Source organism: Symphodus melops (assembly GCF_947650265.1).
Source record: "Symphodus melops genome assembly, chromosome: 8".
NCBI lineage: Eukaryota > Metazoa > Chordata > Actinopteri > Labriformes > Labridae > Symphodus > Symphodus melops.
Genome location: NC_136698.1, coordinates 26108360 through 26131559, shown reverse-complemented (window position 1 = coordinate 26131559; position 23200 = coordinate 26108360). Strand labels below are relative to the sequence as shown.

Below are 23200 nucleotides of genomic sequence, written 5' to 3'. Positions count from 1 at the left end.
TGCAGTGGCTGGGGATCAAACCCCTGACCTCACATGAGAAAGTATCACATTCACATGTGAGACAGGAGTATTGCCCAGTGGTGTTCTCTGACCCCATATGTGGAGTTGGTATGGAGGCTGTAGTCCTTCTTCCCGGGTTTAAATCCGACCTGAATGGCTGCTTTCCCACGTGTCGTTCCTTACTCTCTCTCTCTTCCTATTATATCCCCCCCCCCCCCCCCACACACACACACCAGTACTAGCAGTTCAATATCCAAAAATGTTCCTGCACAAAAGTCCTGCAGTTGAAATCTCACTATTAGCAGGAGAATATTATGGAATCTGCTCTAATGTCTTATGTGATGTTTTTTATTGTGAACCATTCAAACTGTAGGCTACACCAGCAGCTTGTTTGTTTTGTCTTATGTATTACTACGTGATCTAATCTTGTAGGCCTGTCCTGTCTAGATCTTTCAATGTCTTCATTTTGGGGAGACAAAGCAGCTCCTTATTTCTCAAACAAAGCCTCCCTCTTCTTCCTGTGCTCTACCGCCCCCTGCAGGCTGCAGCTGGCTGTGCTACAATCACACACAGGCAGTAGGAGTGGAGGATCCTCAGCCGAGCAGTCACACAGAGCCCTCGTGCCGGAGGTGGAGGTGATACCGCCCTCCTGCTGCCAAACCTCCGCTTCCGACTTGAAACCGGAGCCGGTGTGCGAGGTGGGATGCATCGATCTGTGTGCTGTTAGAGCCGAGTCCTCCTGCTGGATCAGAACCCGGGTATGGAGCAGGAATCCGGTGTGTCGTCTGCGGGGAGTTTCATCTCCCTGAACGAGCACGAGCAGAGGTATTACTCAGGTCTGCACGCCCTGTGCCAAGCTGACACCTCAGGAAAACTGTCATCCAGCAAAGTGGGCGAGCTGCTGAAGGCGTCTCAGCTGCCTGCTGAAGCCCTGCACAAAGTGAGTGTGTGACTGCACCGCACATCTGCGCCTGCTTGGTCATCACATGTTATCAGGAGTGTGTGTGTGTGTGTGTGTGTGTGTGTGTGTGTGTGTGTGTGTGTGTGTGTGTGTGTGTGTGTGTGTGTGTGTGTGTGTGTGTGTGTGTGTGTGTGCGTGCGTGTGTGTGTGTGTGTGCGCGTGCGTGCGTGTGTGTGTGTGTGTGTGAGATGATCAGCGGACCTCAGTGATCTGCAGGAGAGGTCCACATGATCAGGTGGGGCTGTACTGTGTGTGTTATTGAGCTATGATGTTTTATGTGCTGTGTTCAGTGTGTGTGTGTGTGTGTGTGTGTGTGTGTGTGTGTGTGTGTGTGTGTGTGTGTGTGTATTCCTTCCTTAAACACCCTCAGTTCATCATTTACTGTACTGCAGCTGTAAATGTCTCCTCACTTTATTTTAGCTCAGTCATTTCCTCTTTTTTGGTAGTAAAAAAAAACAAACAGAAAATACAATCGACTCATGGTGAGGGTTAAAGTTGACAGAGAAGAAGAAGAAGAAGAATATCAGGAAAAGATGTGTTGAAGTCATTCGTAACACTTTTCTTCTTCCTATTACAGAGCACTCTGGTGTTTTTGTTTTTGTTTACAACCACCCCGAACAAAAGGAACCATGGTGTTTTTTAAAGCTCCTGTAACGTCTTCTCTTTCCTTCAGATAATCTGATCCTGCTTTCTTCAGTCTGAGCTGTGGAATATGTTTCTAAACACTTAGTTTCATGAGAAGTAATGAGATGAGGATTGTTCAGTCTCCTTCCTGATGATCTCGTTTGCTTTTATTAGCATCAGTGTTGATTTCACTCAGTTTGATAAATAACTAAAAAGTCCTCACAGGAGCTTTAAATTGTTTGTAAAAAAAAACAACAACAAATGTTTGTGTTTTGTCTGAGAGACATCCAGTCATATCAACCCGTCGAGCAAAACAAACAAAAGTCACATCTTACTGAGTAGAATTGATAATAATAATAATAATAATAATAATAATAATAATACATTTTATTTATGGCCGCCTTTCACAAAACACCTTACAAGCAGAGGTAAGGTGTAACGTTCAGAAGTGTCAGGACGAGGTCACTCAGGAGAGAAGAAATAAAACGTGTTAAATTCACAGCAGGCGATAAACTAAAGCTTTGCTCCGATCAGTACGCCTCCCCTCACCTGTTTGCTGAGTACTTTTTAAAATGCTTGAACTCTCCAAAGCTGCTCTCGGAACAATATGATTGTGTAGTGTTTCTTAATACTTTGATAGACTATCAAACTGTTTGAGTCAGGTCTGATAATATAGAGTCAGTGAGTCCAACCTGGAAAAGGCAACGAAATAAGGTTTCCTTGCCAACCTGGAAATCTCTCTTTATTTTTTTTTAATCACAGCAACATTTCTTTAAGTCACTGAGTTTTTTTCTAGAACTTCCTCCCAAGCGTTAACCCCGTACTTGCTTCGACAGAATCTATACAAGCAGCTGTGGTGCCGACCTGTTTGTATTGTTTCTAGAAGTAAGTCAGGGTCCAGTTTAGCTGAACCATCGCAGAGATAAAAACATATTTTTCCTGCTCAGATGAGCGCAGCAGGTTGTCGGCACTCGCAGTCCCGCGGGGGTCAGGTCCCGGCGAGCCGATCTATTGTGTGTCTCTGTGTGGATGTCAGGAAGTTTGGCATGGAGCTGCGCTTCCTTCCTGTCCAGCCTGGATCCACCACGCAGGGTGATTGACACCAGGCTTTCTGAGCCCTGTTTGGCTGTGCTGCAGGATGTCTGCAGGATCACTCTCTGCCTGTGCTGTGACTTCGGGGTCATTGTGTCAGTGTGTGTCACTGAATCATAAATGTTGTGTTTCCTCGGGCAGATATGAGGACATAGAAGTTGTGTTATGATCTGATCTGGTTTTCCTGTAAATACTCCTTTTGCTTTTTGTCAAAATAAGGGGAATTTTCCGTCAGGCTCTGCAGGTGTGATTTGTCGAGTCATGATTCTTCTCGGTTGTTCAGATTTACAAAGGAAGGATTTTTTTTGTGTAACCTTTTCTTTTTACAGCTGGTGAAAACACGACACGTCTTCCTGTTTGTGACTCCTTCAGAAGAAGTAGTTTTTTCTGATTGCATGGACTCCGAGCAGAGCGAATGTCCCTGCAAAAATTAGTCATGTGCAAGATTAACAGCAGAAGGCGTTTCACGATACCAGAATATTAAACTACCAGTAGAAATCAAAAAACATCGATACCACAGCAACACAAATGGAAAGACTCAGCAAACAATATGAGAGAATGTCTGGTTTTTAATGACCACAAACAAAACTCCTGCACACTGTCTAAATTGCACAGACATGTTGCCACAGTGTTCTCCCTCTTTCTCTTTTACTTGCTGCGTCTTCGGGTTAAAAATATGACTAGATCGATCATCAAAATGAAAGGGAGTGTCTCTTCTTAAAACCTGTGGATGTATTGAAACTCTTGTCAACCTCAGTGTAAAGTGAAAGTTTGTTCGTTTGGATCGTACCGGCTGTGATTTTAAAAATAGTCTTTGAAATGCATCGATGACTCTTAAACGTCTCCGCTGGAATCATGGGCTTGAAGGCGAGGTTTGTGGCATGAGCTGAGTTTAGCAACAGGTTCAGTTACATGTGCTGAATGTTGACAAACGGTGCTCTGCTTGCTGTCAAACCTGTCTGGTGGAATCAGGTGTGGCTTTGTTGTAGGTAAACCGTCATGGACCGCGGCTCTGCTGGTGTTATCTTAGAGCAACATTCACTTTGGTATAAAATAACCATTGTTTCAGCAGTGGTAGTATTTTGTCTGTCGGCCATTTTTTTTTACTTTTTTTTTTTTCTGGTTGAGATTGCATGTTAATGTTTTGTGTTGCCGGCGTCACACGAGATGAAGAGTGTGGTGTCAGTACAGTTATTTTACTGCTCATGATCCAGATGGAGCCGACGTCCGATTTGATATTTACGATTTCAGATCATGCCGACTCTGAAACATAAACACAGCGGTGCCCCGAGCCAAGGAAGAGCAGCTTGTGGACTTATGGCAACAACAAAGGTTCCTTAATAACGCATCATGCATGACATATTAATACATCAATATGAGTTAATGAACTATTTGATGATAATAAACCGGGTTCTGTACATCAGTTAGTTCCTATATCAGCTGTTAATGAAACAACAGGGTAAAAGCGGGGACAGGGGGGCGTCTCCAAGACCAGACTGTCTCAGTTTGGATCGTCCTGATCTGAATCTACAAAGTCTGGCTCCTTCATGTCCTGCATCCTTGGAATAACCTACAAAATGAGACACACCTTATGTTTAGTAACTCTTAAATTCATTTTATATTCTTCCTTAATTTTATTTGAATTATTTTTACTTGAACAAATTTTAAGTTTTAATAATTTTTAACGTTTTATAGTGATTCTAAATCACAGATTTTTTAAATTCATTTGCTAATGTATCTTTTCTTTCCTCTGTCATGATGCTTTTGATGTCTTGTGTAAAGCCTTGCCTTCCCTTTAGTAGCTATTAGAAGATGCTAGTATGCTAAAATCCTTCAAACGAAATCTACCTTCTCACTAAGTATAAAAACGTAATATTATGCTCTTTGCTTTCTTTCTCAAATACCAAAAACATTCTCATAGTAACAGTAAGTGTGTGTGCTAAACAGAACAACCTGCTGTCATTTGTAAAAGGAACTCATTATTGACCCATGTGTTTCACATAAACTACATGACTAATGTGCTAAATGTGTTTCCTCATTCACATTGTCGCCCGGGCGGATGATTTATTAATACCAGTAAAGACACACCAGTGATGACATTATGCACGCTCAAGTGTTTTTGGCACTCGTCCGTCCTGTTTGAATAACTTTCACCCGTCAGCCCACAGATCTGACCAGCCAGTCTGCTTCCTTCAGGCCTTCATGAATTAATCTCATCATTAATCTGTCTCTGCTGACCTCAGGCGCCCTCACTGCACCGGTCACTCTGTTGTTTTGGATCTCATCTCCCTGAGGAAAGCTGTTGAATGAATACAATGCAGGTCAAGCAGAAACAACGTCTCATAAGGCGACATGACATGCATGCTGTCCAGCCTCCTCTCCACCTCATTAGACAGTACAAAACTCCATGGTCATATTTCATCTCAGAAAATGTTCTCATACTCGTCTTGGAGGAAAAAAAACCCAGCAGTTTTGGATTGAGTTTGTTTGCAGAAATAAAAATGTAGCTTTAAACACTGATAATCCAGTATTTGCTCAAAGGGAAGCTGAGCTTTCTCTTTTGGGTGGATTGTCTTCCCATGCTGAAACAAGAACAGGGTCCATTTATGTTGTTGGAAAAAACAGTCGATAGCAGTGTATATAAAAAAAAAAAAAAAACGTTGTTGTGACATTTTGGGAAATAACTCCCAAAGTATAAACAACACAGTATGACTGGAGGAATTGCCTTTATTCAGTCCACCTGTGGGGATATATATTTTTTCAATTCACAAATGAGCCAATCACATGAGATCAAATATCTAAGCTCAGCGATGTGTCACATGTTTCGAACCTTGTTTTGTTTGCCTTTCACACTCATTGTACTTCTAATCAGAACAGTGCAGGATGAACAGAACCTCCTAGTTTTCCTTTTGTTCCAGGAGCCTGTAAGTCTACGCTACACATTATGTAGATCAAAGTGGAAGATTATCAAATGCCACTGGCTGTATTTTTTCCTGGAGAGACACAAACACTGAAGGCTGTGTGAAAAAGGAGATAATACATTGTGACGTCTCTGAATGGAGACCCTTGTAAAGTAAGTCTCTGTGTCTTCCAGGTGACCGAGGTGTGCGGAGCAAAGCGTCTGGGATACTTTGGTACACCTCAGTTCTATGTGGCGCTGAAGCTGCTGGCGGCCGCTCAGTCTGGCTTGCCCGTCCACCTGGAGAGCATAACAGCCAGTAAGTCTGCTGCGCAGAGAGAAGGCGTCTTACGAGAGCAAAAAGGGATCAGAGGATTATCTTAGCATGAAAGGATTTGGTCTAATCTGGATGAAAGGGGAGTCGCGTGGAAAGGACTAAGTGGGTTTGCCTGTTTTACAAATGCACAAAATCACAACCTAAACAAAAGAAAAAAATAAACTGTTCTCTACTAAGCACATGATGAAGAATTGGAACGAGTGTGTTCAGCGTTTCAAATTCTCTGCGGCGTGTTTTCGGAGTACTTTACCTCGACTGACCAACAAACATAAAGACACTGATCCTGTTTAATTCCTTCAGTCTAATTCTAAAGGTACCAAAGGTCAAAAAACAAGAAGCTCCCAAACAGACAAGAGTAAAACAAAAGATCTGTTTTTACGTTAATGAGTTAGTTTTGACTCACTTTTCAGGAATGATATAGAAGAATAATAATGTTCATGTAAGGTTGTAAAAAAAATAGTCAAAAGGAATCTCTCCCTTTAGATCTACCTCTGCCTCGGTTTGCTGGGCTGAAGAATGAACCAGAGACGAGATACCCGGCCGTCCCTCCGAGCACAGACGGTCAAGCGGCTCCTTGTGGAGCGGCACCTGGTTCAGTCTCCTGGACTCCAGCAGATCGAAGCGCCTTCAGGCACCAAGAGGCCAACGTTGAGAAGAAGGTAACGTGTCAAAACTGATCTGGTCCACATCCTTCACTCATCTTTGTTTTGAAAAGTTTTTCATTTTAATTGGTCCGACCATTTTAAATCTGCAATTCACTTCAGCCTGTGCTGGAAAAAAAAACTGACTCAGTCCCCAAAATCCCCATGAACTATTGGCCTCTGTCCATGCTGTTTTTAGTATCCAAGCTGTTGGAACAAAGTGGAAGCCACAGAACTGATGGAGGTCTTGGAGACACTAAACCTGAACGGCCCTCTTTAATCTGCTTTCCATAGATTGCACTCGACTGAAACCGCTCTACACAAAGTCTCAAATGACATCATGATGGCTGCAGATGATGGGAATGTATTTAATGCTGTTGGCCTTTTGAGTAGACTTAACCAGCTGGTGGACGTCTCTGTCAGTGCTTTGTATTAGTTTGTGTCATATCTCACAAATCAGACTTTTTCAGTCTCTGTGAGCTAATTCATGACTGACACGGTGCATCTGTCATGTGGTGTACCACAGGGATCTGTTCTGGGTCTCATGATGTTTTTTATGTACATGTGCTCCGTCTTTGCCAGATCATTAGGCGTTTAAGGGGTATATATTATAGTTTATTACGGGATTAAATTATTTTAACCAGTAGTACATGTTTGGATGCCATCAAGTCCTGGATGAATACATAATACCTATGTTCGGTTAAATGTTAATAAGACTAATACCCTTATTATTGCAGCTGATCATGCCATCCCTGAGGTTGACCTGTATATGGGGTCGTTCAGTCTGAGGAACATTGGAAAACTTAGAGCTTGTTGTGACCGAGTTCAAAATGGAGATGATCATTCATGCTTTTATTTCCTTTCCCTTAGAATACTTACAGAATACTAGAATACTGTTTTTACCTGTTTAAAGCAGACTTTCTTAAATCACGTCTAAATCGTCCAAAATGAAGTAGCTTGGCTTTTAAATGGAAATAAGAAGAGATCGCACATTACACCAGTTTTATCCTCTCTGCATTGATCCCCCATAGAGTTTTTCATTTCGTTCATTTTCAGATCCTTGTGCCAACTGTTAGAGCTCTGCATTGTAAATAGTTCAACAAATTAAAGAGCACACTAGAAATTGTTTATTGCATCAATCTGAACTTGTTTTCCAGTTCACCTCTCAGTGGCTTCTTGAGAGGAATCACATTTTCTTTTAAGTTGACCTGTTATGCTGATCCCCATTTTAAAACTCACCTAACGTTACAAAGCCGGATGTCCATACGAAACGTGTTAGATCGGGAGATGAATGTATTTTGGAGTAATCCCAGGATGAGCCTACAGAGGGCGCTAAACGGCTCTGTGACGATGACTTTGTCGCACCTCTGGTAGGAACTATACTTAGGACATGTTTACATCAGGAATGGTGCACCAAGCAAAGACATTCCAGTGAGCTTTAAACCATCCGAGCAGAAAAGCCGTGTTGGTGAGAGATTAGAGAAGGATGATAAAGCGTCCTTCAAGGAACCAGACCAGAGAGGCATCTTTGAGCGACGGCTGCACAAATGTTTTAAATGTCTTTGTTACCACAGTGTGTGCATTTTCAATAAAGACATTATTAAAGCCTCAATGAATCTCACTAAGTTAGAAAATATATTTGATGTATATTTGGAACTCTTTCTCACTCAGCGTCTTACTGTATATATTTTGACTTTTTGAACAATGTCCAAGCTTTCACATCATTTTGATGAAGTTGAATGAATTTTGGATTCTGTAAGGGAAGGACATGTTGTAAACACGGGTGATTCATCAAACAAGAAGCGCAGCAGGATCTTCATCATAGCAACGATGCATTCTTTAACTTTATTTATTCATCGTATTTCATATTTTTTTAAATGATAAACAATGCTGGGATATACCGGATAGCCTGACCGAGTTTACAGTCCTCGTCCAAGAACCTGTCGAAGCATTTCAGAGACACCATCAGAGTTCCTACATGCAGAGAAGGTGCTGCTTGTCCTTTTTTGTTTGAATCAACAAATGTTGTTATTTCCCTCAAAGGAACCCTGGTCCCCCCCACGATCCCCGAGCAGTTCACCCCCTCGGTCTCCTCTCTCGTACCGCAGCTACCCGTACTCCAAGCAGAGAAATGGGGCTGACGCACAAAATGGTAAGACATTCTTTTTATTTATTTAAAGATTTATTTGTCGGCTTTTTCTGCCTTTATTGGAGAGATTGGAAATCAGGGAGATAGAGAGGGGAGGGTGCACCACCAGCGCCCCCGCAAATTAGTACGACAATTTGTCATCCAATTGCAGCTACTGTATCTGCAAGTTTAGCTCATGCCATAATAACGTCACACGGCTAGTACCATTTACATACAGAGGATGGGTGTAAGGAGGAATCACAGCTTTTTCTGTTTTTATATTCCTAAAATCTGTCGTACAAGAAAGTCCTGGACAACAAAACAATAGCATAAAAAAAGTTTCTCAAAATATTAAAAAAACAAAAAGATACTAATAGTAGATCACAAGTAGAACATCAAGCCCTTTAATCTCATTGTTAGTGTTATTTTTCTAAAGCAAATGTAATGTTTCCACTACACTTGGCTTTGCTTTGGTCTCTTTAATCAAACACTGATCTTGTTAGCTGGTTCTCCTGGTATCTGAAAGGCCATGTTATGTCTTGTGTAAATATTAGAAATAAATCTACAAGTTTAATTCCTGCGTCTCTGACACCTGTTCACTCTTCTCTCATGTGTGAAGCTTGATTTCCCTCTTGTGTCTTTCCTCTCTCGTCCCCCTTTGATCAGTACATCTCACATTCTCTCAGATCACATTTTTGAGGGCTGTAATGAGGAGGAAATCATTGCATGTCAGTCTCTGGTTTTCCTGTCTCTACCTGAGATTTGTTTATTTCTCCTCTCGTCCTTCAGCGTATGAAAACAAACATTCCTCCCGGCCGATCGCTCAGCTCGAGCAGCACTCCTCGCCTGCTAAATACGGGACCAAACCCGCCGTGGAGCACCCCGCTATGGCTCGGGTAAAAAACAATATCTCTATCTTTTAGGACATGAAAGTGGTTGCTAATTATTCCGAGATGATTAGCAGGATCTGTGTATGTCCCTTTAGAGTTCCTCGTCAGAGAGGCTGGAGCAGCAGGGCGGAGTGGAGTACTCAGACGATGACCCCTGGAGGATCACCGAGGAACAGCTCGAGTATTACACCAACCAGTTCAAGAGCCTGCAGCCTGACCTGGGTGCTCTCATCCTGGGTAGAAACCACAAACTTCTCTTTCCTCTATCTTTTTTTTTTTTAAATTAAGAAATAGTTCCCTTTTTTATTTTACCCCTCTGTCTCTTTCTAGGAACCATTGCAAAGAACTTCTTCACAAAATCCAAGCTCCCGATACCAGAGCTCTCCCACATTTGGTGAGTGCTGACTCATAGTGTGTGTGTGTGTGTGTGTGTGTGTTTGTTTGTGTGTGTGTGTGTGTGTGTGTGTGTGTGTGTGTGTGTGTGTGTGTGTGTGTGTGTGTGTGTGTGTGTGTGTGTGTGTGTGTGTGTGTGTGTGTGTGTGTGTGTGTGTGTGTGTGTGTGTGTGTGTGTGTGTGTGTGTGTGTGTGTGTGCATGCGTGTCCTTGTTCTGTTCTGATCTCAGGGTCAGTTGGGTGTTTATCAGTGGAGCTCCTCAGCATGAGAGTTCAGCTTTAAAGGACAGACCTTTCCTTTCATCCCAACCTCAAACACCAAAAGGTTTAAAGTCGGCTCTGCTATGAACACATTTATTACTGAATAAAGGTTACACTCATTCATAAAATAAAAGGTACATTTCTTCATTAATAATCTTAACTGCTTTGTCATTGATACCTGCATTAGTTAATATTTATGTTTCATATTTAATACCTTTGTTATTATTATTCATCCTTGTGTCAACTTTAGTATAAGTCAGGTTAAGAAGCATTTTCTTACAGGGTTGTCATGACAGCAGAATTCTACACAAACATTTTAAAAACATGCTATCAAAAGCTCTTTTAAAATCATTGCAACAGAAACAATGGAAGTCCTGGGCTCTTGTTTTGGATGCACAAAGTTAAGACATTGTTTTGTCATTTATAAAACAGTGCTCAGGGGCCACACTGAAACCGTACGCACACCTGCACCCGATGTCTCCTTTATAAAATCACAGTCCACCTGGAACTCGGTCCCATGTGACAAACCACCTTCATCTGCTCTGTGATGAATAAAGACTTTAGTTTACCACCTCGCTGTCTGGGTTGACGACTTGCACTGCCTTTAAAACGTTCCTACGCCTTGGTCAGAGCGTGAGCACATTTTACCGTCAGGTCTGTTTTAATAGATCACAAACTTAGTGTAGGAAATGTGCGAGTCTGTTTTGTAAAGACCAAACGGTTAAATGAGACTTTTATCTTTTTAAAATCTTTGGAACAAAACTCCTGAAAAACTCCAGCCAGCCCACGAGTATCTTTTCTGCATGAAGTCGATGTGATGTGCGGACTCAGTAGGACTGTGTGCTGCTGACGTTCATGCAGCACGATCACCGTAAACTGTACGAACGTGACCGGATGTTTCAGTCTTTTCCTCGGCGTGTTTTGCAGGGAGTTGAGTGATGTGGACAGAGATGGAGCTCTGACGTTCTCCGAGTTCTGCACAGCGTTTCATCTGATTGTTGCTCGTAAGAACGGTTATCCTCTCCCAGAGAGCCTGCCTCCGACCCTGCGGCCGGGGTTCCTGCAGGAAGAGGACATACCGGAAACACCCGAGGTAAGGACGTAGGATCAGAGCGAGTCAGTGTTTCTCAAGATTCAAGATTTTTTATTTGTCACGTGCTCATACAGATGTGCAGTGAAATCTAAGGACTTTTCCGCAGGCCATGCAATAACAATAATAACAATAAACACACAGTTTCACAATAATAGAATAGAATATAACTAAAGAATAAAGGAGTTTTACAAACTATTAAGTATAGAATAGAAGAAGTGTCAGTGTGTAAAAGTGACCGGGGTCCAGTAAAAAAAGTGATGTTCAAGATTTACAAAAAGATTATTGAATGTACAAAAAATAAAAATAAGAAAATATATAAAAATAAGATTTCTGCTGTAGCTTTTGTTGATTTAAGAATAAAACTCTTCAAACTGTGTTTTTTTTGTTTTTTTGCAGAGTGCTGAGCCTCTGATCGTCTTTGAGGATGCTGACCTGAGGTCAAATCAGATGGTAAATCAAAGAATCTCCAAGACTAAGAAGTACCTCTTGGGTGCCTGCGGGGGGCACTAACAAGCTGAACATGGGGCCGCTCCAAGTTACTCCCTCCTCAGTATCCCAGGCGCTTTTCCCTCTCACAGTCCAGCCCACACTTCACATTATTGCAGTGGTGTTGTTCTAAACGATGAAGCAGTTTAATCTGTTTGTTTGTTTGTTTGTTTGTTTTAGGATCAGAACTTACGAGAGAGACTCCAGCCAAGCCTGGCTGTAACAAAACAAGATATACAAGACGAGTCATGTCAACAAGGTAAAAATATTTAAGATCATAAGATGTAAGAAACCACGGCGATGAAAAGATCTTTAAAAAATGGACAACATTAAAGTTAGAGATCAGAGGCAGGTGTGCAGGAAACGACATGAATGTAAGATGACATATCTTAAATCAAAGCAGATAAACACAACTCCCAACCTTACATACATTATAGGTCTCATCTGACTTCATGCGTCTTAAACAGCAGCGGTGGAAGGTAGCGTGCACGCACCTCCACCTGTAGATGTTTCAACAATTCAACCTGAAAAAAGAAAAAGCTCATTTGGATTTGGAAAATCTTGATTGTCCCCGAGGGGCAGCAGAGGTCCATGCAGACGATGCATTCATAAAAACAGCACAATTACAAAGACAGATACATGTCCAGAACAGGACCGTGGGACCTGGACTTGAAATCTTATTAAACCAGAATCAGCAGAGAGTCCGTGGTATCAGTGTTTTGGTGATTCAGTCACCCCGTGATAAAATGAGCCTTCTGTTTTCTCCCGGTTATAAAATCCATGTTTACATTTCAGATGTCAGCGTAAAGAGGCTGACAACATCTCTACAGAGACGGACTCTACGACTCGGTGCTTTTCCTGAACGACTAGGTGACACAAACACTTCTCTACACGTGGGAGATTTAAAGTGAAACCTGTCAACTGTCACTGACAGGGGACTCATTTGTTTCAAATATTATTATTTGAGTAGTGATTTAGTTGAACTAAAGCATCAAGCAGGGGAACCTGTCGGTTAGTTAGTTAGTTTGTATTTTGGCTCTGGAAATGTACAAAATCAATTTCAATACTCAACAATATTCGACTCAGTCAATATCTAAAGTGTGATGTCTCTTTGTTAATATATTGTAACCTTCCTCACAGAGCCGCCTCACGACCTGGATGCACAGATGAGGACAAAAACTAGGCCCAGGTGAAAATCGCTCCATGATAAACTGAAGTAAAGAGTAAAGGATTCTTGCTTTGCACATGTCCTCATTATTGTTTTTAATGTTCCCATCCCCCCCCACCATGCAGGTCGTACTCCAGCACTTCTATTGAAGATGCCATGAAGAAAGCGGAGGAGCCCCCCACACCTCCCCCTCGGCCCCAGAAAACTCACTCCAGAGCGTCCTCGCTGGACCTCAACAAGCTCTTTCAGCAGGGAGCTCCAGGTACGGTCCTCTAAACCCTCCTCGTCCAGTCAGCGTGTGGACGGCCTGCAGCTGGGGTGCATTTTGAAAACCAAGTTGTTGTTGTTTCGTTTGTGACGCTTCTCCTTTCAGATGAAATGAGGACATGTGGGTTTTATTGTTCAGTGTGACGGATGTGATGGGCGGAGCTTAACCTGAGCACACAGCATTCAGTGATTTTTTTTGTTTGCATGTTAGGGGTGAAAAGCGGATGGTTGCCTCCTCCTCCAGCTCTCCCTCCCAGACCAGCAGCGACACAGGTAAGCCTGCTTGGATTTTGGCGCTTTTCATGCCACTCTGAAAAGTCCTGACGTGCAGCTCTCAGGTTGGCTGTTTGCTAAACGTGACGCTGTAGTCGGGATCAGGAGATGCTAAACTGGACAGAGGACTCTTTGAATCCTTTCTATAACCTAAAACTTTAACAGCGTTATTCACTAATACTCTGTAGTATCTCTGTCGCCCTTTCTGTGCTTCTGTTTGCTGTGAACTCTCCAAAGCCTTCATCATTAATTCTGCCCTGCAGCAGATCTTCTCTGGTAGCTGATCTATCGCTGCCTCCTGTCTGGTTTCTTTTGTGTGTTCCTCTTTGACACAGTTTTTATGTTAAATCTGACCTTAGAGTTTAAAAACACACACAAACAACTGAGACAACCAAAGATATGAACTCCTGTGTTCTGCGACGTTTAAAATGTCCGCTGGCTTTCAACACAGCTTCTCCCCATCGACTAAAAGGTCGATCTGTCAAAGTCATTCTTTTTATAAGGTCATCATACACTTGGGATATCAGCACTTCTGCACTTCTTCAGATTATCATGCAGATATTGCATCTTGTTAGTGGCTGCTGGATGTGACTCCTGGTCTTATTCTACACATTGTTATTAATAAATGCAAACAACTAAAGAGCCAGATTTTAAAAAGACATAATCCCCTACAAAATGGGACATTCCTGTAGTTAAACTTAAACTAGTCACCTTTCCTCTTTCTCTTCAGGTTCCTCATTTCATCACCGTCCCAGAGAAATCGACTCAGAGTAAAGTGCAGCAGCCAAACTTTGCAGACTTCAGTCACTTCAGAGAAGAGGTAAGCTGTCAGGTGTGATTAACCTGCACGGATTATGTCCTGCTTTTCACTTTGCTCATGACGCTCTGCAAGTCAGCACTGTCCACTCCTCCCGTCCCTCCCTGACGTCCTTCTGTAAATGTGTCGCTGAGGTCACCGCTGTCGTATTTACACAGCTCTATGTTGAGACAAGAATGAAGTCGGAGGTTATGACAGCGGTATAAAGAGTATGAGACTCTGAGCGCGTAAAGATATCACTGATTTATTTATGGCTGAAGTGACACGTTCACGCTCCGCGTCCTTCATTCGTCTCCACTGACAGAACTCATTACATTTGAGTCTGCGGTGTACCTGAGAGCTGCTCCATGATGCATGTTTACTACTCATGACAAGACACGTCACAGTGAACAAGAAAGCAGGTTCGATTCAGACCTCAGTGTTTGCGTTGTTTGAAGCAGCAGAACGTTGCTCAGCTCCGACCTCGTCACTCCTCGCACTTTTATTAAGAAGTGATGGGATGATATGTTAAACCCTCGGTCGGGGTCGACAGGTGGATGCTCGGGGGGGTGACGGGAAATCTTGCAGACCAAAATAGACCGCTAATGGGAAGCAGGTGTCGTCAGGTAGTTTGTAGATGTCAAGTATAAAATCAGCGCAGCTCAATCTGAACAAGCTAACAGGTCAGTGTGCTTTTTCTCTCTCTCTCTCTCTATTAGTCTCTATTTATGCAGCATTATAGAGTATGAATAAGTATAACTTGACGAGCACCTCGGCAGTGCACGCAGACAGAACCACAAGAAGACACGTTTTCTAAAGCTGAAAGAACGATGAATCAAACAAGACGACTTTTAACTGCGTCTGTAATAAGTCCATGTCGTGCAGGAGAAGGACTTATGTTCTTCTTTTTATGTCTTCATACGAGTGTTTCATTTTAGGCTCATGACTCTCAGGTGTCTTTAGGAGTGAGGCGTGTATTTACAAAGCTCCTCCTTCTGTCTGAACGTCTCACTTGGGGCCTGAAGGCTTTTCTGTCGTTATTCGAAACCCTCCCCTGAGTTTACAAGTCGAAGGTTTCTTCATCCTTCCTCTCTTATCTCCACTCTCTGTCTTTCCACAGGATGTTTAGCTTCGTCTTCATTTGAACTGTGGAGATCCCAGAAGGTGTCTGCTCCCGGGGTGTGTGTGTGTGTGTGTGTGTGTGTGTGTGTGTGTGTGTGTGTGTGTGTGTGTGTGTGTGTGTGTGTGTGTGTGTGTGTGTGTGTGTGTGTGTGTGTCCTTACTTAGTGAGACAAACTGAAACTCACACCAGACATAAAACATGTCACCGTGACATTTAAGGGTGAATATTTCGTACGCGAGTTTCCTGGAAAACCTCTGATGTAGATCAGTGAGTGGAAAACTAGTTTCACCTCTGCAGACTGTTAATGTTTATTCTTTGATCATTTTATTCACACCAGAAGAAAAATATCAGGCAGATTGCATCCAACTTTACTTCACTTTTCTTCATGTCAGTTTCCTTTTATTTTACCCAGTCTGACACTTTTTTATTATTTACTTTCCTTTCGTTCTCCAATTATTTTATTTTTTTCTTCATACCTTCATTATAGAGATCGGAAAGTGAGTAGATTTAGAAATCAGGGAGAGAGAGAGAGTGAGGTACGATATGCAGAAAGAGCCACATGTCGGATTTGAACCTGGGCCGTTTATTCTAGGACCACAGCCTTTGTACAGCGGGCGCACACACTAACCACTAAGCCACCGACGCCCCTATTGAACACAATCTATATCTTTCCGACACTTTCGTTCCCTTTACTTCACTTCAATTTTAACCTTTTTTTTTTTTACTTCTCATGTCCTGATCCACTCACACTTTACGTCTTTTCATTTGCTTTTTAATTTCACACCACAATATTGAAGTTTTATTCCCTTTGCGATCAACGATGTCAGGAGTTTTTAAAATGCTTCTGAATCAGTGTAATTCAGATAGATAGATAGATAGATACTTTATTGATCCCGAGGGAAATTCAGGATGCCTCTTCATGACCAACAAATTGTAAACAAGACCATCAGCAACAACACTGATTCATTCTTTATGGTTGGTTTGACTGCAGCCACCAGGTCAGACCTTTTTCTGACTCGTAGCAGAAATAAGGATCCAGTCCTCTGACGGGTCCACATGGCGAGGACGGTACCTCGTCATCCTTCACATTTCTGCAGTGAAGCAGCCGTGACCTGCTGCTGGCTGCTGTGACCACACACGCTGCTGAAGGAGCTCCTGTGGTTTATTACCGCTGTACCAAGCACTGCATTACTTTAAACGTTTCCATGCTGCGGTTGTGTTTCCCCTCCAGCGCTGCAGCGACTCTCAGCCTCTTTTATTTGCGTCTCCGTTCGCGTCAGTTTCTTCACAAAAAAATATTAGATTTTTAGCTTCACGGTTCTGATTTTCCAGCAGCAGCTTTAGCCTGTTTTAGCCATCAGGAAAACCCAGGCATTTCAACTGCCACCGCAATGAGCCTGCAGTAACGAGTGGATCAAATTCATTTAATCCAACATAAACAGATGTTGAATGCATTAAAGGGTAGAGTTGTATCATAAATGTCGTCTAGCTATGAACTGAAATGAAGAACTTGACCTTCATGTGCGGGTCCTGTCTTCACTCCGTTGCACTGTTAACCTCTTTGATGAATGAAAGCAGGAGCTGACACTTGACACCTTGTGCATTAAATAGAATCATGGAGAGGAGATGCAGTAAAAGCAAATCAATCAATCGTGGTCCTCCCATGAAGCAGCACCAGGAGAGCACTTGATCGTCGGTCATGCAGAGAAGGAGAGAGGAGTTATCAGAACACGCTCCTCTCTCTCTCTCTCTCTCTCTCTCTCTCTCCTTCCACCTCTTTATGCTATCTGCAAAGAGAGCTTTGAATGTGCAGCTTGTTTTGTGTTTTCTGCGTTGCAGGAGGAGAGCGGTGTGAAACGTGACGATCAGGGTCCTCGCTCGCGGTTTGATCGAAGCACTGAAGACTTGACGAATGCTTCAAAACAGGTCAGCTGACGTTCGTACAGCCGTACCGCGTTTGTAAATGAAAGTCTCTGCTGGTTTGAGTGGGCTTTAATTCTGTTTGTTATTCTCCCCATCAGGAGGCGTCTGGGGTTCCTCACAGTCAGGTGCCACAGAAGCCGGTCCGAAGGAAATATCACCCGGAGAGCCAGAACCTGGAGAGCGGAGCGTCTCCTGTCATGACGTTTCCTCCTCCAACCAAAGCTGCTCCGAAGTGAGTCCGACATGTTGACTCTTTAAACAGACACTCTGAAACACCAGCTGACGGGAAAGTGAATCACAGCGTGTGTAGAATTTGCTGAATTACAAGTATCTTACTAAGTTACTTTCTCCAAACCAAAATGTATCACTCAGTCTGCTGCTCCTCTCAGAAATTATCAGAGAAAAAGCTCCAAAGCTTCAACGGTTTCGTACCAGCCAAGCTCAGAGAAAGTTAGCAAACATAGATGAACATTGTGCCGAAATAGAGAGAGAGAAATATTCAGTCAAGAAGATTTCAGAGAGCAGGACCAGAAGGGAAGAAAGTGGAGATGAGTATTAAATCAATGGGTGGGAAAAATGACTCATGATCAAATATAATATCTGCTTACCTTATGATTATGATACATTGCTTGCTAACTGCTTAGCCATAACAACACTTACAGATAAAATATGTCATTATTGCATCAGCCCAAAAAAAGGCTCAAATTAGGGTTTAGGTCACGATCAGACAAAATACACAGCACGTCTGAAATTTTAAAAATGCGGACGACGACATCCAAGTAGTTGTGTTTTATCATCCAGATCCCTGCTTTCTGCTCGCTGTCGTTAATCCTCTACAGCCCGTTATTTAAAATGTTACGATGTTTATTGGTTGTGCACAGTCACATGGTGTTCAGGAAACGTGGCGTGCTCCTGCAACGTGTGAAAGCCTCCTACTGCTCGCAAAACTCCACCTGTACGAGATCTCCATGACGACCTGAAAGTGAAGCTGTGAGGTGCTCACTGTTCTCCAGCAATCAATCGTGTTCATTAATGACTGAAACACATGTGCTGCGTGTGCAGCCGACAGCATGTTCACACCTGGAGAAGTGTGAGTGAACTACAGCCGGGACTGCCAGCGATGCCTTCACCACTGATTTCAAACTTTGGAGCTCGTTATTCTTTCACTGTTTCCCTCAAAGCATCAAACCCAGACTCCTAAATCTGCTTGGAAAGATCATTCTCATGCTCTCTCTTTCTGTCTCTCTCTCTGGACACATTTAGGGTTTTTTTTAAAGTTGATTAAAGTTGATATTATTTTCCCAGGTTGCAGTCCAAACAGAAGAGGGAGATCCAAATGGCGATCCGTAAAAACAAGGAGACCAACGCCGTGTTGGCACGGCTCAACAGTGAGCTCCAACAGAAACTGAAGGTCAGGTCATCTCCTGTTCCTCTTCTCACAGCACAACACACTCGCAGATATCAACACGGGCACAATCGGGTTCATTCGGCCGAGTTCGCCTTTGTGACGAGGGTCCCAGAAACAGAAACGGCTCCTCAGCTTCCGCATGAATTAAGAGAAATGGCGGTGCATAGAGTGCATTTAAAAAATTTCACAGCTCAAGCAAAGAACAATCACCTTTCAAACTGATTTTTGTGAATGCTTTTCCCACAAGTCAACAACGTCAAAAAAGGATTTTCAAAATCAGAATTATTTCCGTTCTCATTAAAGTGCAACAACAAATGTTCCTGCTAGTCCAACTTGACCAAAAGCTCGCAGCTCATCTGTCTCCCCCCCCACCCCCCCACCCCCGTCACTCATAGCAGAACGAATGGCTCAGACTGAGCTGTTTGCGTTGGGGATCCGCCCGTGGCACACGCTCTCACATTTGGAACAGATGCTGCATGCTGGTCATTCTACACGCAAACGATCCAGGAGTGAAACCTTTACGCTCACATGCAACGCCTTCAGAGACTAAAGGTTAAAAAAAAAAAAAAACTTCAATGACTTATCCATACACTGAAATATTTCACTTTATTCTACAAAAGTGATTGAAGTCTAAATTCATGGTTGAAATGTTCGATTTGATGCTGTCACAAAGACATTCTTCTTCTCAGTTAAATCTGCTTGTTCTGCTAATTTCTCAAAGCATGTGAGGAATCCTGCAGAGAAAGGCATATGTGTCTTTATATAGACTGTGGCCTTGTCAACATACCACACAGCCTTTGGCATCCACAACTGTCCTGCTTTAAAATAGAGTCTCAGCTGGTCAGGAGTCCCAACTACGACAGGGTGTGTGTGCGTGTGAGAAGAGAGATCCTGAAAGAAATAAAGACATTTGAAAAAGTCAAAGAAAGTTTTGTATTTATATGTTTATGTAGCATGAAGGAGCTCAACTTTGCAAAGAATGATAAAATCCTTCTCTGGTTCTTCTGATTTCATGTTTGGTACGTCACTCTTCTAAAGGAAATATTACGTTACGAGCTTGATATGAACGCGTTTACAGAAGCTGAGGTGTAGGAAGGACTCTCGGTTTAATGATCCGCAGCGGCAACCTTTGAAAAAAATGTAGAACAACAAAATCCTCCAGTCCATCGATCCACTGGAGGCTCGCTCAAACCAAACAGAAGATTAATCATAAACATGTTTACAGCCAGGTACAAAAAAAGAAAAGGTGGAGAAAGGCTCCATCCATTCTTATTTACAGTCTATGGAGGATCTTTGTATTTATTTTTTCTGTCGCTTACTTAAATATTTCTGACATATTGAATTTGAAATATCAATGACACAAAGGTTATGCAGTTAGTTAACCTCAGTCCTCTGTTACAGTCACATCCCAGTAGTATTTTTTCATAGATAGATAGATGGATAGATGGATAGATAGATCAGCCTATTTATACAAGAAGCATTAAAAAGTCAAGTTTGATGTCAGCCTCTTTCACACATGTACTCTGGACTCATTCAGTCTCTGATATCATCATGAACTGCCTTTGACATTTAAATCTCAAAGCGGAAGATTATCTCTGTCAGACTCACTTTAACAACTTGAAATACTCAGTTTGGTTTAGCTGAAGCGGTTGCAGCTGGTTGAGCATGCAGGAAGAGGAGGAGTAGTGTGGAGTGGTGACAAAGTTTGGGAAATGTTAAGGAGTGCAGTACATGTGTGAAAAAGACTTCAGTGAGGGATAACCATGACGGGTCATCAGTGCCGTGTCTGCTACAAGCTAACCACAGCGCGGGTCGGTTGATTTTGACGTCACGGCCGTTATGCTTCATCGATCTCAAAAGAGCTCTGAAAAACATGAGGAGAGGCTGTAAGTGACGTTTAACGTCTCCGACAACCTCTGTAGTCTTATTTAGCGGCTTGTTAGCAACCGCCGTTTTAAGGACACGTAAAAACTTTAAAATTCACACTTGGGGGTCTTATCCAACGTAGTTTATCTCGTGTAACAAAGTTTGAACATCTCTTAAGCTCGTGTTAAAAACAGACCTTATTTCAGGCATCTAACCACAAACCCATTCAAAATCCCCTTTGACTTTTAGAGGTTAGAAACCATGATTCGTGATAAAATGCTAACTCGCTTCCTGGTTTTAGGACTCATCCTTGTGCCAGTCTATATTCAACAACATTTCAAAGCTCCACCTCCTCCCCAGCATGCACCTGTGGGTCTTCGCTCCCGCGTGCAAAACTAGTTTTATACCTCCACCCTTCATGCTCTGCAGAGCTCTGTTCTTTCTTAAGAGAGGGCAGACACTAGACGACACATGTACATATTCTGCATTCTCAAAATAATCCACTCCATGTGGGCTGTCTGATTGGATTGACCTTGTGGCCTTTCCTCTGATGCCACCCTCAGGGTAGCTTTTAGCTCCATGTTTAGTCAAAATCAAAGAAAATACAGAATCATTGCATGCTGTTATGTCCAGCCAGGCACTTTCATATTGAGGGTGTATAATGAACACACTTAGGGGGATTCATCTTGTCATAGATCATCATTACCATGAACAGTAAAGTAAACAAGCCTGAGGTGTGTCTGGTGTTCAGTGATTAAAGATCAGGTTTTGTCTTTTGGCTGCAGGTGGTTCACCAGGAGAGGGTCACCTTAGAGTCCCAGCTGGAGCTGCTGCGGCCTCTGGCCTCCACGTGACTGATCCTGAAGTCTGGTTAGAGTCAAGTTACTTGTGAAAAAAAAAAATCTGTGTGTGTATTCAACATGAGTGTGTGAGCTGAGTTACAGGCAGTTACTTTCTTTTGTAATGAAAATATCAACGTATAAGAGCTGACGCTGGAAGCAGACGCATCTGCAGTCCCACATCCCACATGGACCTCTTTGTTAATTTAGATGATATTTTGCAGGATTACAACATGATGTAGTTTTTAACTCATGTATGAAATGCACTAATTAAATATTCAGTTATCCATCGAGACATTTTAACTTATTTTTCCTCCCTGATGCGCTGTTTTCGTTTCTCTCATGATCCTTACTTTGCTTACAGAACGTGTGTGTGCTCATTTCCTCATCGCTCTTTCACATGTTTATATTCTGACTCGATGGAAACTGAAGAACTCAGTTTTTCTCAGTCTGTGCATACAGAGTATTTCATCCAGCATTTCACATGGAGAATCCATGTGTGGTCTAAAGCAACTGATGGTGCTACACTTTCTGAATGGGTTTACTTTTGCATTTAAAGTCTTAAAAAAATGAAGAAAAAAAAACACATTAGTGAAGGTGAACTTAATTCTTTTTAAAAAAGACATGAGCTGGGTTTAATTCAGTTACAGATTTGCAGCCTTACAGACTTTGATTGTTTGAAAATTGATTATACGAATGATCGGACAAATGTCGACACTGGATTTATATAAAATCTGACGATTTTACTTGAATGCTTTCTCTTTCTTTTATTTAAGCACTGTCTGTTGATTTTTTTAGGTCCCTTCATATTTCTGCACAGCATCAATGATGATACACTACAGTATGTTGCAAATGTTTGAGTTGAAAAAAAGGGTTCTTGAGGAAAAAAGAACATCAAAACATTTGATTTTTTTTTTGTGAAATATATTTTAACGGCTCATGTCGTTAAAGAAAAGGTGGGTCTGCTGCTGAAAGTTGCTTCGGACTGTCTTTTAAATGACCCTGATTGTTCTTGATGGTAAATGAAGTTGTTGACATAATGATGGCATGTTTGATACTGCATGCGTGTAAGCATTGGACTGCAAAATGAACCTTAAGAAATGCACAATGATCTCTGGGCTGATCAATCAATAAAGTGTTCTATTTTTATTTGCTTCTGATTTTTTCATCACACCTACACAAACCACAGGAATCTGTTCTGATGGGTATAAGACTAGGCAGGTGAAACATGTAATGATTCATTAACACAATTTATTGTGTGCACAATATTGTTGATTATTATATTTTGCCTTTTTGTTTTAGTGCATTGAGTAGGAAATTGGGGTGCAAGAGTAGGAAATGACGTGGAAAAGGAGCCACAGGCCGGACTCGATTCATGGTGCACAACCTTACCGCTATTGGTCATCAGCAACCCCATTTGCACAAGTAGGATAACTTCTGCGCACAATATCATTATATTATGTGCTCACGATAACTTCTGTGCACAAGGTACAACTTTTCAATTTACACACAGTACATCAAAGAGATGTTCATTTAGTCCATGGGCCAGAGCCAAAAAAATCATCAAGGTGGCAAAATTTAGTAATAATTTTTGAAAACATCCGTGTGTAGATCTTGTTTTGGTATGATAGACTTCCCTGAGTGGCAGTGATGGTTACTTGTATTTAGACACAGGTAAATATCCTGGTTTAGGCTCATGGTGAGGACATTTTTCAATGTTTAATAACATTGT

General features: G+C 42.2%; 2 protein-coding genes across 2 annotated transcripts in view; one reads left to right on the top strand and one right to left on the bottom strand.

Annotated features, from left to right (window-relative positions):
* cltrn (collectrin, amino acid transport regulator) overlaps nt 1-23200 on the bottom strand; it is an 81407-nt gene that overhangs the window by 7390 nt on the left and 50817 nt on the right. The window lies entirely within an intron of this gene.
* On the top strand, nt 557-22301 carry reps2 (RALBP1 associated Eps domain containing 2). Its single transcript, XM_079350230.1, has 19 exons — nt 557-940; nt 5772-5895; nt 6397-6572; nt 8598-8706; nt 9472-9578; nt 9668-9809; nt 9903-9966; nt 11154-11319; nt 11716-11769; nt 11986-12064; nt 12601-12675; nt 12946-12994; nt 13099-13235; nt 13452-13513; nt 14244-14333; nt 17272-17358; nt 17454-17587; nt 18661-18766; nt 21415-22301. Exons 1-19 carry the CDS (start codon nt 761-763, stop codon nt 21481-21483), a joined length of 2010 nt encoding a protein of 669 aa, XP_079206356.1. The 5' UTR covers nt 557-760; the 3' UTR covers nt 21484-22301.